The following is a 13,989-nucleotide window of genomic DNA, read 5'->3' as shown; positions in this document are numbered from 1 at the left end:
GCAGGAGACAGCCGATCCATGATTCTCTCTCATCATTGATGTTTCTATCTCCCTCTGCCTCTCCCTTCCTCTCTGAAATCAATAAAAAAATAAATAAATACACACACACCCTATCTAATAAAGAGGTAATATGCAAATTGACCATCATGCTGTCACAAAGATGGCGGCACCCACAGCCACAAGGTGGCGGCGCCCAGTCCCCTCAGCTCCGCCGGAGTCCCCTAGTCCTTGCAGCCCTGCCAGGGAGGTGGCAGGCACATGGTGTGGTCGGACCTGCCCTCAGCCGCCCAGGGGCCCGAGGCAACCAGGGCCAGCTGAGGCTTGCACTGCTGGCAGTGGCAGCAGCAGAGGTGTGATGGGGGTGTTGTCTTCCCCTGATCGCCAGGTCGCCTCCCAACCCTGAGGGCTCCCGGACTGTGAGAGGGGGCACGCCAGGCTGAGGGACCCCTCTCCAGTGCATGAATTTTCATGCACCGGGCCTCTAGTATATATATTTAAAAGGTGGCACTAGACGACATACGTTATTATACAGTGTGCTCTGTTCTGAATGTTATGTCCCCCCAACCCCGCCCTAAAATTCACTTGCTGAAATCCCAACTCCCAGGGTGAGGTATTAGGGGGTAGGGCCTCTGGGGGGTGATCAGGTCATGAGGGAGAAATTCTCCTGAATGGGGTCAGTGTCTTCATAAAAGAGACTCCCTGAGAGCTCCCCTGCCTTTCCCCCAGGTGAGGACAAAGCTGGAAGGTGGCCATTTATGAACTGGGAAGTGGCTCTCACAGGACACAGCACCTGACCATGAGGGCGCCCTGTTCTTGAACTTCCAGCCTCTGGAACGAGAAGAAATCAATTCTGTTGTTTATGAGCCACCCAGTCTGTGGTATCCCATATAATAAAAGGGTAATATACAAACTGACCCTAACAGCAGAACGACTGGGAATGACTGGTCACTATGACACACACTGACCACAGGGGGAGCTCTGCTCAGCCACAAGCCAGGCTGATGGCTGCCAGCACAGCGGTGGTGGTGGGAGCCTCTCCTGCCTCCTCAGCAGCGCTAAGGATGTCCGACTGCAGCTTAGGCCTGCTCCCCGCTGGCAAGTGGACATCCCCCAAGGGCTCCCGGGCTGCCAGAGGGATGTCTGACTGCCAGCTTAGGCCCGATCCCCCGGTGAGAGGGCTTAAGCCAGCAGGTGGACATCCCTCAAGGGGTCCCAAACTGCGAGAGGGCACAGGCCAGGCTGAGGGACCCCCCGAGTGCACAAATTTTTGTGCACTGAGCCTCTAGTTTTGTTATAATAGCCACCCAAATGGACTAAGATAAAGTGTGGGGGAAAACCCCACAAAAAACAGTACACAGAACCCACAGTCTTCACTTCTCACCTCTCAGCACTTTGCAGCAGCTTCGGGGAGGTTAAGTGACTTGCTCAAGGTCACACGGCCTGTTAGAGGCACAGCGAGGTTCACGCTGAGGCCCCTCACACCAGCACGCATCCCTTTCATCACCGGCTTAGCAATATGCTCCGAGTCAAGGCCTGCAAACTCGCACTGTATCAAACCTGAAGGCCACCCACACAGCCTGTCCGATGTCCCGAACGAAACTGGGGCTCCTGGTCTGCTCTTGAGAGCAATGCTGAGAGCAGGGGAGAAGGCGCAGCCTCAGAGGGTGACCCCAGCACCACCGAGAAGGCATTTCTGAGATGTTTATCATCACCCCCTCCCTCCCGCTGCCCTCAAGTTTCCATACTCATTCCATTTCAGATGTCGAGAGAACTGCGCTGGCAGCAGTAAAACCAAACGACTTCTTAAACCCACGTCTTGAAGAACAGGGCTGCCAGGCCTCTAAAGATATTCCATGTTAATACCACACATTACAACCCGAAAGAATGAGAAGTTTTGTTACAGTCCACCTTTTACATCACAGCGCTGGCAGGGGGCCTGCGCGCGCCTCAGAGAGCTTCCGGCAGCTTTCTATCAACAGCAGGTCCTGTGTGGAGCCAGACCTGTCCCCGGGCGCGAACAATGCGCCCTTTGTTCCCGCCCGTTGCTGTATGTTTTGCTGTTATCTGAGCGGTGCCGGCCTTTTCGCACGGGCTGTGCCTTATGTGCTATGTTAATGGGATATTGTTGGTCTAAGCCGCTCTAACTTCGAACAATCTTACCCTCTTCTGAAAGCACTAAATCCCCTCCGACAGAAAATGCTAATTCCAACATCTCATGCTGCCTCATTCTGGTATTGAGCGCTCAGAAGAGAGCAGGGACTCTGATTTAAGGGAACGTGGGTTTAACTTCACTCCTACTACCCCACTAGGAAAGGAGTTCATCGGGCAATTAACAGGCTGGAAGAAAGAGGCCACCTGGCTAAGAAAGCAACTCATGGAAACTGGTTATTTGGAACATTTCATTTATAGCCCTTTTCTGTGGCTTGAATAGCAGTACAAGGAATGGGGTTTCTTAAAACACAGTATGTAGCAGAGAAGGAAATGCTAGAGGGCAGTTAATAAGAAGGTGAGTGGCCATGTACAGAGACCTCCCCGAGATCCTCGCCCAGGCCCTCACCCTGGGGTCCCAGTGGCCAAGAATGAAGTGACTTATGGGACTGCTCAGGGGACAGGAGCAGGGACATCAGCCGAGCCCTGCCCTGCGCCGAGAGCTGTCTGGGCCCTGAGGCGCAACAGGGACCAAGGCTGCATCCTTGTCATCCTATAGCTTTTCGCCTCATGCTGTGCGCTTGTAGATACGAAAGATTTCAGCGTCAGTTCCCGAAAATGGGTTTGCTGGGTCAAAGGGTAAGTGCATTGGTGGTATTTTTATTTTTATATTTTTATAATATTTTAAAATATCGTTTATTGATTTCAGAGAGGAAGGGAGAGGGAGAGAGAGATAAAAACATCAATGATGAGAGAGAATCATTGATTGGCTGCCTCCTGCAGGCCCCACACTGGGGATCGAGTCTGTAACCTGGGCCTGTGTCCTGACTGGGAATCAAACCCTGACCTCGTGGTTCATAGGTCCATGCTCAACCACTGAGCCTTGCCGGCCCAGCGCATTGGTGCTATTTTTAGATATTGCCATTCCCCTCTCTAGGGGTCACACCATTTTGCATTCCCAACAGCAAGTAGGTGAGTGCTGGTCAGAGAGACAGACAACACCAAAACACATCACTATGTCGGGCAGCGATCCGTGTTTTAAGAACAACAGAGCTGGGTTGGGAAAAGAATGGGGCAGGGAGGGTCCTTTTTAGATCCAGTGGGTAAGTCAGGGTCTTGTTGACATGTCATTTGTCCAGAGAACTAGGGAAGGGAGGGAACAGGCATGCGGAAATCCGGGGGGAGGGTTCCAGGCGCAGGGAGAGGCCAGCTCCAGCGCGGAGACCCAGCAGGGTGGCCGGGGATGGGCGCCGGGGAGTGAGGGTGAGACTGGAGGGGAATGAGGTCAGGAGAGGGGCCAGCACATGGAGGGTCTAGACTGGATTCTAAGGAAGAGGGAGGAAGCCACTGCGGGTCACCGGCAGAGGAGACGTTTAGAAAGAATCCCGGGGCTGGAGTGTGAGGATGGTGCGCCCTTGCAGGCTCGGCTGCAGGTCACGGCAGAGCTGTGAGAATGAATGGGTTCCAGGCCTGGAAACAGCACCCCACGAAAGGCAGACAGCAAGAAGGCAGTCAGGACAGTGTCCCCCCCCCCCCGCCCCCAGCGTCCTGGGCCACCGTGCCAGCACACAGGGACGTTGCAGGTGTCATGGCGGAAAAAGGCTTCAATGGGCCACGAGCGTGGGAAAGCCGGGGTGAAGCAATGCTAAGTGAGCTCCTGGCTGCAGGACAACTGGGAATCTAACACGAGGCGCATTCCAGATCTGCAGGAGATCTAGAATAACTAGAGGGAAATCTCCCCACGCCCGTTGGCACTCGGCACGCTCTTGCGCATCACCCATCTGGGAACTGAGCGCAGACTAGTCCCGAGCCCTGCCCTTGGCCCTGGGAGCTGGTACAGGCCCAGTGAGATCGCTCTCCTAGGCTAGCGCAGAGCCCAGCCGTGCTTTCACCGGAAAAGCCCGATTTCGCTGAAGACTTTTGTTAATCAAAGATGTTGCTGCTATTTTCTGAAGACGTTTATACGGGACCACAAGAGAAATGCAAATGACAACTCCCCTGAGATACTATCTCTCACCTGCGAGACTGGCACGAACGCAAAAGCCTGGCAGCACCTTCTGCTGGCAGAGCTGTGGGAACCGGAGCGCTCACCTATCAGTGCTGGGAATGCGAAATGGGGCGCCCCCTAGAGAGGGCAATGGCGATATCTAAAAATACCACTGGTGCATTTGCCCTTCGACCCAGCAAACCCAGTTTGGGGAACTTAGGCTGAAACCTTTCGGATCTGCGTGTGCACAGCATTAGGTGAAAAGCTGATGGGCAACATTATAAATGGATGTACCAGGAAGACAATGCCAGAACCCACCAATCATCTTCACACCACAATAACAGACAGCCGTGCCCTGGCCGGTTGCTCAGTGGTTACAGTGTCAACCCCGGGGACCGGAGGGTCGCAGGTTCGATTCCCAGTCAAGGGCACGTACCTCAGTTGCAGGTACCCCAGCCCCAGTGGGGGCTCGTGCAGGAGGCAACCAATCTATGTGTCTCTCTCACGTTGACTTTTTTTCTCTCTCTCCCCCTCCTACCTCCCTTCTGCTCTCTCTAGATATCAATGGAAAAAATATCCTTGGGTGAGGATGAACTAAAAGAGAGACAGACAGACAGACAGCTGGAGAGTGTGCACCTCCACATGGAAGTAACACCACCACCACCTACAAAACATACGTACCCCCCAAAAAGGGAAGAAAAAGAAACGGAACTTGAATCAGATGAAGCCCCTCATACCAATGACAGCAGTTTGCATATACAGCAGGGGCATGTTAAATGACACATGCACAGTCAAACAGCAAAATCCACTGTCAGGGAAACGGGACTGGAAAAGCAAATAGCTTCTTCAACAAAGTTGTCAGAAGGAAAAGCCCAGGAGAGGCGGGTAGAGATTAAGACGCACCAGCCAAACGCACTGTGTGGGCCTCGCCTGAACATGGACCCCAATAAACCAGAGAAATGGGCAAACTCGCTGGTGAAGGGACAGTTTAAGAGGTTACTATTCAGCGGGGCATAGGCATTAGAGCTATGTTTCCAAAGGAGTCCGTACGTTTCGGAGAGATATTGATGGAGCATATGATTCTGGGATTTGCTTCAATAAGGCAGGAAGATTGGGGGGGGGGGGGAAGGACACATATGTAATACCCTTTGTAATACTTTTAGCAATAAAAAAAAAAAAGATTTGGGGGATGAGGCGGTGTGTGACCAAACAAGGTGGGCTGTTGTGTGTTAGCCGTTGAAGTGGGCCGAGGGGTGCTGGAGGGGGTCCATTACACTGTTCTCTCTCCTTTTGTATATGTTTGACATTTTCCATCATTAAAAGTTTATATATATTACACACACACACACACACACACGCGCGTACATATTCTATCATTAACCCAGAGACTGTGTTCATGGCCAGCTCCCATCTACAAAAATTAACAACATACACAGACTCAAAAAAAAAAAATACAAAAGGTTCTTTTTTCCTCACTTGGACCCCAGCGTAATGATGGATTTTCTCGCTAGCCAGGAAAGTTCACCAAGATAAACAAGCTGAGTTGAAAACGTTCTGAGCGGCCAAACTCCTGGTGAGGTGCTCTGGAAAAGAATACATGGATATTCTGGGAAGCAGGCGCAGCACAACCGTTTCTGGGAGGGAAAACCTAGGCTCCCTGCCTTAAATCGGGGCTGGCGCTCCTCTCGGAGAAGCCCCATCGTGGCCAACAGCGCGTGGGTTCTCTGTGCTGGAGTTAACATCTGACGCTAGGGGTGTGCTCCTCACCTTCCCGATGCCGACCAAAGGCTTTCAGACTTTCTCAGTAAATAATCCCAAGCTGCATGCCTCCCTCCAAACATGCGCCACGTTCAGTACCAGAAAAATAACGAGGCGCCTCAGTCTCGTGCACAGCCTGTGTCACTCACAGGAAGGGATCGGATGACTTGTACTCGCTGAGAATGTTAAGCAAGGCATGCGCGCCCGTTTCCTCTCCTTCCTGCGAGTTTGTCACAGAATAAACTCGTACGGTGACATCGCCACATCTGACCAAACACTGCCTTTCGGGGCTGCTCCATCCGCACAGCTGGGCGGGTGTCCCAGGACCAAGGCCAGATCCAGAACGTTCCCCCTGCCCCTCCTCAGCCTCCACCAGGCTCTGGCGGGGAGTGAGGCCTGTCCCCTTGGCAGGGCCTATTCACCAGGGCTGCTCCCAAACGTGGGATCCTGCCACGGAGAGGAGAAAGAAAGGCAGACATTGGCCCTCCGCGCAGCGCACAGCACAGCGCACACCCACACTCAGAGAGGAGCTGCCTGCAGGTGTAAAGTTACAACTCCCCCCGCCGGCTCTGCTTCCTGTCCAAGGATCCCGGAGAAACCAAGGCCGCCTTTTCCCAGTCTTAAAGCGCCTGACTCTAAGTGCTGAAGCCACTTCCCAGCAAGGCCGAGGGGAGGGGCTTTCTCGGTCACCTAAGCCCTGGCACTTTTTATTTTCCAGAGCAGCGATTGTCAACCTTTGTCGTCGCGTGACACAGACACTGATTACGGAAATTCTACGGCACACCAACAATACACTGAGTGGCCAGATTATTATGACCACCCATCAGTACTTCATTGACACTTCCAAAAATTCTGAATACAGAAAACTTCCTAAGCAAATACTCTCAAGGTTTTATTATTATTATTTGCATAACTAATTCACTTCATTGTACTGATGGGGTGGTCATAATAATCTGGCCACTCGGTGTATATTATACCTTTTGTCGATCTGACAAGAAGAAACAGGTATAATTTTGATTCAGTCACACTGGGGGGCAACTGGCTGTGGTCATTTTTTATTTGACGACCTAAGGGGAAGAGGTCGGTGTCCCTGACTAATTGGAAAGTTCACCAAGATAAACAAGCCGCAGGTGTTTATTTGGCTCTGTTGACTAATGAGTTTGCCGACCACTGGCCTAAGTCAGGTGTTGCATGACTTAGGCCAGTGGTCGGCAAACTCATTAGTCAACAGAGCCAAATATCAACAGCACTTCTTCAAAATAGACTCACCCAGGCCGAAAACCGACTTCTGCGCATGGGCCACGAAGTTTCAATCGCACTGTACGCGCGCCCGCACGTGGTATTTTGTGGAAGAGCCACACTCAAGGGGCCAAAAAGCCGCATGTGGCTCGAAAGCCACAGTTTGCCGACCACGGACTTAGGCATTCCTACGGCACACCAGCTGAAAATCAGTGTTCTAGAGCTTTCCGTCTTAAGCTGAGGTTGCAATATAAGCTTTGTCTTCAAATAAGGGAAATGGAGGTGGCCAGACTGATGGCGACCAGGCAAAGACACAGGCGCCCGACCTGGCAATAATGGCTGTGGAAGCCAGAGCCGGCAGGGAAAGGGGCCGGGCGGACTCCCTTCTGAAGCCCAGGGGCCCTGTGCCCCCTGAACCCCGGTCACCTCCACAGCCCGCACAATGCCCAGCGTGAGAAGTCGGTAGGATCTAGGGACCCTGTGAGGTGGTGAGTCTCCCTGGTAATGAGAGAAAGCAACAGTGTGGCCCAATGAAGGAGGAGAGCGGCCTCCAACTTAACAGGTCAGTCCTGGCAACTTCGGAGGCCCTGCCGAGTTCAATGATTTGCTCTGCTGATTTCTCTTTCATTTTTATCTTTTAATCCCCACCGGAGGGTATTTTTTCCATTGATGTTTAGAGAGAGAGGAGAAGGGAGGGAGGAGAGGGCAAGAGAGGGCGAAAAAAACATCAATGTTAAGAGAGACACATCAACTCGTTGCCTCCCACACATGCCTGGAGACAGGGGAGCAAACCTACAACCCAGGTACGTGCCCTTGACCAGGAATTGACCCTTTGGTCCCCCGCCAGGCGCTCTAACCGCTGAGCAACCGGCCAGGGCTCTGCTTATTTCTTATCTGGCGCCGCCCTCTTTTTAAAAAATCCTCACCTGAGGATAAGTTTTCCATTGATTTTTAGAGAGAGTGGAAGGGAAGGAAGAGGGAGAGGGAAGGAGAGAGAGAAACATTGATGTGAGAGAGAAACATCGACTGGTTGCCTCTGGCACATACCCTGCCCGGGGCCGAGGATCAAACCTGCAACCGAGGTATTTGCCCTTGACTGGGAATCAAACCCGTGACCATTCGGTGCCCGGGCCGACGCTCTAACCAGTGAGCAACCATCCAGGCCTCTGCTTCTTTCTTATCCAGCCCTTAGCAGAAGTGACCGGGAGGGCGTAGCCACCGCGCACAGAAGCACCGAGCAGGTGTCTGTGCTCTGGAGGCTGCCGGGATGTGCGGGGCAACATCACATCACAGAGCATACAGCTGTGTGCTGGGAACACGGCTGCGAGTGCACGAAGTGAGCAACAAAGCCAGTGGCCGAGACTGAAAAAGCAGCTTGATTGGCTTAAGCAAAACTTTTTGAAAAGCTGCAGTGACAAGGGCTAATTAAAGGAAGCCCCACTGTGGGCCAAATCGCCGGAGAACGCTGCTGGGCAACGGTACGGAAAGCAAAAGGCTGGCCCGAAGGATAAGACTCCCGCTCACACTAGGTCAAATGGTATAAACTTCATGAACATGATAATTTTATCTTTACTTATGTTCTGATTTAAAATGAAAAATGTGGTTGTTATAGAAGATTGGGAAAACAGAAAAAGCAGCAGAAGAAAATAAAACCCATCCACAATTTTATCATCGATAGCAGGGGTCCTCAAACTACGGCCCGCGGGCCACATGCAAATACAAATATTGTATTTGTTCCCGTTTTGTTTTTTTACTTCAAAATAAGATATGTGCAGTGTGCATAGGAATTTGTTCATAGTTTTTTTTAAAACTATAGTCCGGCCCTCCAATGGTCTGAGGGACAGTGAACTGGCCCCCTGTTTAAAAAGTTTGAGGACCCCTGCCCCACACCGTTCCCAGCTGCTTAAAAAAGGAGAGCTCAACCTAGTGTTAACCCACGGGGTTGACATGCCGGCTCATCGCTCTTCACGTGAGGCGGAGAGAGTTACATCTGTCAAACGCTCACATTCACTAGCGCCTCCCTATCAAGAGCAATGCTGCAGTCACACGTGCCACCGTCGCTGCATCTGCCACCTCACTGAGAACAGTGCCAGCCGCTTCCTGCCGTCTGCTGAAGGCTGACTGTGTGCTGGCGCTGCCTCCTGGACAGCTCAGCCTGATGATCGTTGCTGTGGACTGAACGGTGTGCTCCCCCAACCCCCAGGGGACGGTACTTGGAGATGGGGGCCTGTGGATGGTGATCAGACTGAGATGAGGTCGTGAGAGTGGAGCCCCATGACGGGGTCAGTGTCCTTATAGGAAAAGGAAGACACACCAGAGACCAGAGCGCCCTCGGAACCCCCACCACGTGAAGACGCAGCAAGAAGCAGGTCCTCACCAGACACCGAATTTGCCCGTTCCACTGCTCTTGGACTTCCAGCCTCCAGAACTGTGCGAGGGAAATGTCTGCTGTGTAAGCCGCCCAGGCCGCGGTGTTTCGTGGCAGCAGCCAAGCTGGCTACAACAATCCCCATTGACAGTGAGAGCAGCAGGCACAGAAGGCAGAGAGCACATGCCTAAGTGCGGCAAGCGGAGCCAGGCTCTGAAGCGAGAGAGAACGACTCTTGACCAACAAGCATACCCTTTCTTAAGAAAACGAATTCTTCCAGACCAGCAATAGCCCCGTTTATAAGATAACTTTTGTTCATTCCGTGTGCTGACTCAATACGGCTCACAAATAAGAAATTCATCCCCAAACCCTTAGTAGGGATAAAGTTTTCATTGTAAAGGGGCCAACACGAGGAAGACCTATAGACCAGACTGTCCAATAGTATGGTCTGTGATGAGGGAAATATTCCATCAGCTGTGCTGTCCGAGGCCATGGCCACCAGCCCAGTGGTTCTCAACTGGGGGCACATGGGCCCTCCGGGGAACACTTGGCAAAGTCTGGAGACGTTTTTGGCTGCAACAAGTGGGTGGGAGGGCACTGGCAGCACTAGGGGACCAACGCCAGGGATGCTGCTAAGCCTCCTCTGGTCGCCAGGACAGCCCCACCACAGAGTCCTTTGGTCCGAAATGTCTCCGGCGCCGAGGTGGGAAAATCTGCACTCGCCACATGTGACTGCTGAGCATTTCAGCTGTGGCTACTGGGGCTGGGGGATAAATTTTTTTCTTTCAAGTTCATGAATTTGATTTGAACTTTTAAAATAAATAAAAAAATGAAGAGATCAGATCAAAACTGACAAAATTGAAATTCCAATTTAAACCGCCATGTGTGTCTTGGCGAGTACAGCAGCTATGGCGAATGTAGACAAATATCAAATAAAGGGCTGGTTTCCAAAGAGTTCCACTTAAAGGAACCAAGGGTCTTTAAAGCAGAGACTCCTATGCTCGGGGTCGGGAAATAATGAGCGGAAACACAATCCTAGAAGCGGGCGCCCAGGAAGCTTGAGGACTCATGTCCAGGCACCAAGAGGTCAGCACAAAAGGAAATACGGACTCCGTTCCCTTCCATCACCGCGGGCAACTCACTCTTGCAGGGTCTCCACCCCCTTCTCTTTGTACTGCAGCTCTTGCTTCATCTGCGCCAGCTCTCGCTTTAATCTGGAAAGCTAAAGACAAATAACAGTTTCTTCAAAAATTGCTGTGAAAAATGACTTCTACAGTTGTTCTCGCTGTCACTGAAGTTCCTGCTTAGCTTGCCGTTCATGGGATCATCCACTCCAGTGGTTCTCAACCTTCCTAATGCCGCGACCCTTTCATACAGCTCATGTTGTGGTGACCCCCAATTTCATTGTTACAAATGGAACATAATTAAAGCATAGTGATTCATCACAAAAACAATATGTAATTATAGATGTGTTTTCCGCTGGTCTTAGGCAACCCCTGTGAAAGGGTCGTTCGACCCCCAAAGGAGTCACAACCCACAGGTTGAGAACCGCTGATCTACTCTCTCCATGAACTGCCATTCACACACATAAAACAGCCACCCTTGGCCCGGCTGGGTGGCTCAGTGGTTGAGCATCGACCTATGAACCAGGAGGTCACAGCTCGATTCCCGGTCAGGGCACATGCCTGGTTGCAGGCTCAATCCCCAGTGTAGGTAAGGTGTACGGGAGGCAGCCGATCAATGTTTCTCTCTCATCATTGATGTTTCTATCTCTCTCCCTCTCCCTTCCTCTCTGAAATCAATAAAAATATTTTTTCATTTAAAAATAAAATAGCCCTAGCTGGTTCGATTCCCGTCAAGGGCACGTACCTCAATTACAGGCTCCTCCCTGGCCTGGGCCCTGGTCAGAGCTCATGCAGGAGGCAGCCAATCAATGTGTTTCTCTCACATCGATATTTCTCTCTGTCTTTCCCTCTCTCTTCCACTCTCTCTCTAAAAATATCCTCGGGTGAGGATAAATAAAATCAAAATAAATAAAATAGAATAAAACAGCCGCGCTGGAAGAACTAACTGTCTTGCTTACATCCCAAAGTCCTTGCACTTCCAGCCCACGTGGAAGCGCAACTACTTTCTTTCTCAAGGTATTGATCTGTTCATTACAATGAGCAAACTGTGTAACACTTTGCCCATCTTCCCTTGTACTTGCTTCGCACAGAGCCACGGAGGAGGCCCTGCGGCTGCGAGCGCGGTCTCCTCCCATCGCCTGGTGCTTATTCAACAGATTCTGGGACCCGCTCCAGGCCTGCGTTAAAGCTTGGGGTGGTGGGGGAGCTCACACGGTTAACCGACTCCCCAGGGGTACTTCTGAGGTGCGCTAGAACCTGAGACACACCACAGCAGGAGGCTTCATTTCCAAGGGGTCTCCCGTGTTTTGATGCAAATCCAACAAAACGGAGCCCTCCCCAGGCCAGCAAGACAAGGGGCTGAAGTGCTAAGAGGAGGGAACACAGGTGACTTTTTGTTAGACGGGCTACGGTTTAAAATGAAATCGTTGCCCTCCTATTGGAAAAGAGTGGAGAGTACAAACAAATATGATAATAATCCGTGAAACGAAAATCTTACTGGAACGTGAGCGTTAGACACACTGACCACCCGAAAATGAACCATGATAAGCGATGTCACATAAAAGTACATACGGGCACCGTGTTACTCACCCTATCCCGACGACTGGCTATTTCTGCTTTAATTTGGTGTGGGTCGTACTTTGTGTTTGTTGAATATCCAGAGAAGGCTAAACAGAAGGAAAACATTGCATTTTATAAAGGATCCTTTAAAATAAATAAATGCACACAGACAGGAACTTCTGATTCTCCACATTAAATGGTTAAGTCTCAGCTTTACAAGTTGGTACTGGCTCCTGAAGAATCAACACTTCACAGCCTCGAATCTGGGTGTTTGATCTTTGCATGAGGCCTGCCTGCAGGACCCCCCATAACAGACGAGATGCTGCAGGTAAAGCAAACCATGCTGACTTCCGCTGCAAACTCCGCGGCTTAAACACCACGTGCGCAGGAGGAGGGAAAGGTATGATTATAGAAAATTGCTCTTACTGTGCAAATAGTACGCACACTAGGGATCATTTTTCCTTTCTTTTAAAATGCCCACACAGCCCGGCCGGCGTGGCTCAGTGGTTGAGCGCTGACCCATGAACCAGGAGGTCGAGGTTCACTCCCCGGTCAGGGCACATGCCCAGGTTTCGGGCTCGATCCCCAGTAGGGGGCGTGCAGGAGGCAGCCGATCCGTGATTCTCTCTCATCATGGATGTTTCTCTCTCTCTCCCTCTCCCTTCCTCTCTGAAGTCAATAAAAAAAATATATTTTTAAAAATAAATAAATAAAATGCGCGCACACGGGAGTCTTGGGAAGGATACAGCCAAAAAGTCAACGGTGGTTCTTTTCAATACAAAAGATTTTAGTTTTATTTTCGTCACATCTACAGTCCCCAGATGAACAATTTTTGACGTAAGAGAGAAAACAGATACTAAAGGTCTAGAAAATGAGGAAGACGGCTTTCTAGCCACGCGCCTGTACCCGCCAGGCTGAGGAAATGCTACGCTTGCAGGCTGCCTGCTGCACAGAACTGCACAGGAGCGCCCACCCCTGCATTCCAGCAGCTCGGTGCTGATGGCCATCTGGTGAAAGCGCATCGCAGGGACATGGGTTCTTAAACGGAGCAGGGCAGGAGCTCTAACCTCCTGCCACAGACACGGCGTCACGGCGAGTAGCCGATACCTGGGGGTGAGTGAGGCTCGCAGAGCCGGTCACCTGTGCGTGGGGAGCAGTTAGCCACTGTCCTGCGCGGGAGCTGTCAGCCCCTCCGCCCTTTCAGCAGCTGGAGCAGCTAGCGGCCCTGCGCCCTGTACCCCTGCGCATGGCTATTTCCTCATGCTTCCGTGTCCTTGCTCTGAGGCTTCTGAAGCCATCAGCTTGGGGGCTGCAGTGACTTGGTTTCTAGCCCTCCCTGAGCGTGGAGCGCTCTCCGTCTCCACCTGGGCACCCCACACTGGTGTCATCTGCCTCTGGGTCATTCTCATTACCATCACCTGCTCAGAAGGCCCATCTGCAGGCGGGTGACCCTTCTTTCACTCCTTCCATCCGGGGTCCGAGGGCTGTCATTGAGATCACTAGGTGCTAACATCTTGAAACCAGTTCAAAACCATGTCCTGACTTTCTGTTGGAGGATGGGGCTCAAGGCCAAGTGGCTTCCACAGCAAGGTTATTTAGCCCCAACAGTATTCTCAAAGTTAACTGGAGCAGTTGATATCTCCTTTAAAAAAAACATACAGTTCTGTCCATTCGGTGTGGCTCAGTGGTTGAGCGTCGACCTATGAACCAGGAGGTCATGGTTCCAGGGCACATGCCCGGGTTGCGGGCTCGATCCCCAGTGTGGGGCGTGCAGGAAGCAGCCGATCCATGATTCTCTCTCCTCA

General features: G+C 51.6%; 1 protein-coding gene across 1 annotated transcript in view; it reads right to left on the bottom strand.

Annotated features, from left to right (window-relative positions):
• The window catches only part of WWC3 (WWC family member 3), a 73,687-nt gene that overhangs the window by 47,440 nt on the left and 12,258 nt on the right, over positions 1–13,989 (bottom strand). Inside the window, exons 3-4 of the mRNA XM_014528827.1 lie at positions 12,215–12,291; positions 10,643–10,722 (exon numbers count right to left, since the gene is read on the bottom strand). Coding sequence (XP_014384313.1) covers positions 10,643–10,722; positions 12,215–12,291 — 157 coding nt within the window. The remainder of the gene's footprint in view (positions 1–10,642; positions 10,723–12,214; positions 12,292–13,989) is intronic.

The sequence above is a fragment of the Myotis brandtii genome, unplaced genomic scaffold (assembly GCF_000412655.1).
Source record: "Myotis brandtii unplaced genomic scaffold, ASM41265v1 scaffold655, whole genome shotgun sequence".
Taxonomy (NCBI): Eukaryota; Metazoa; Chordata; class Mammalia; order Chiroptera; family Vespertilionidae; genus Myotis; species Myotis brandtii.
Note: the sequence above shows the minus strand (reverse complement) of the source record. Positions and strands in the feature narration are given on the sequence as shown.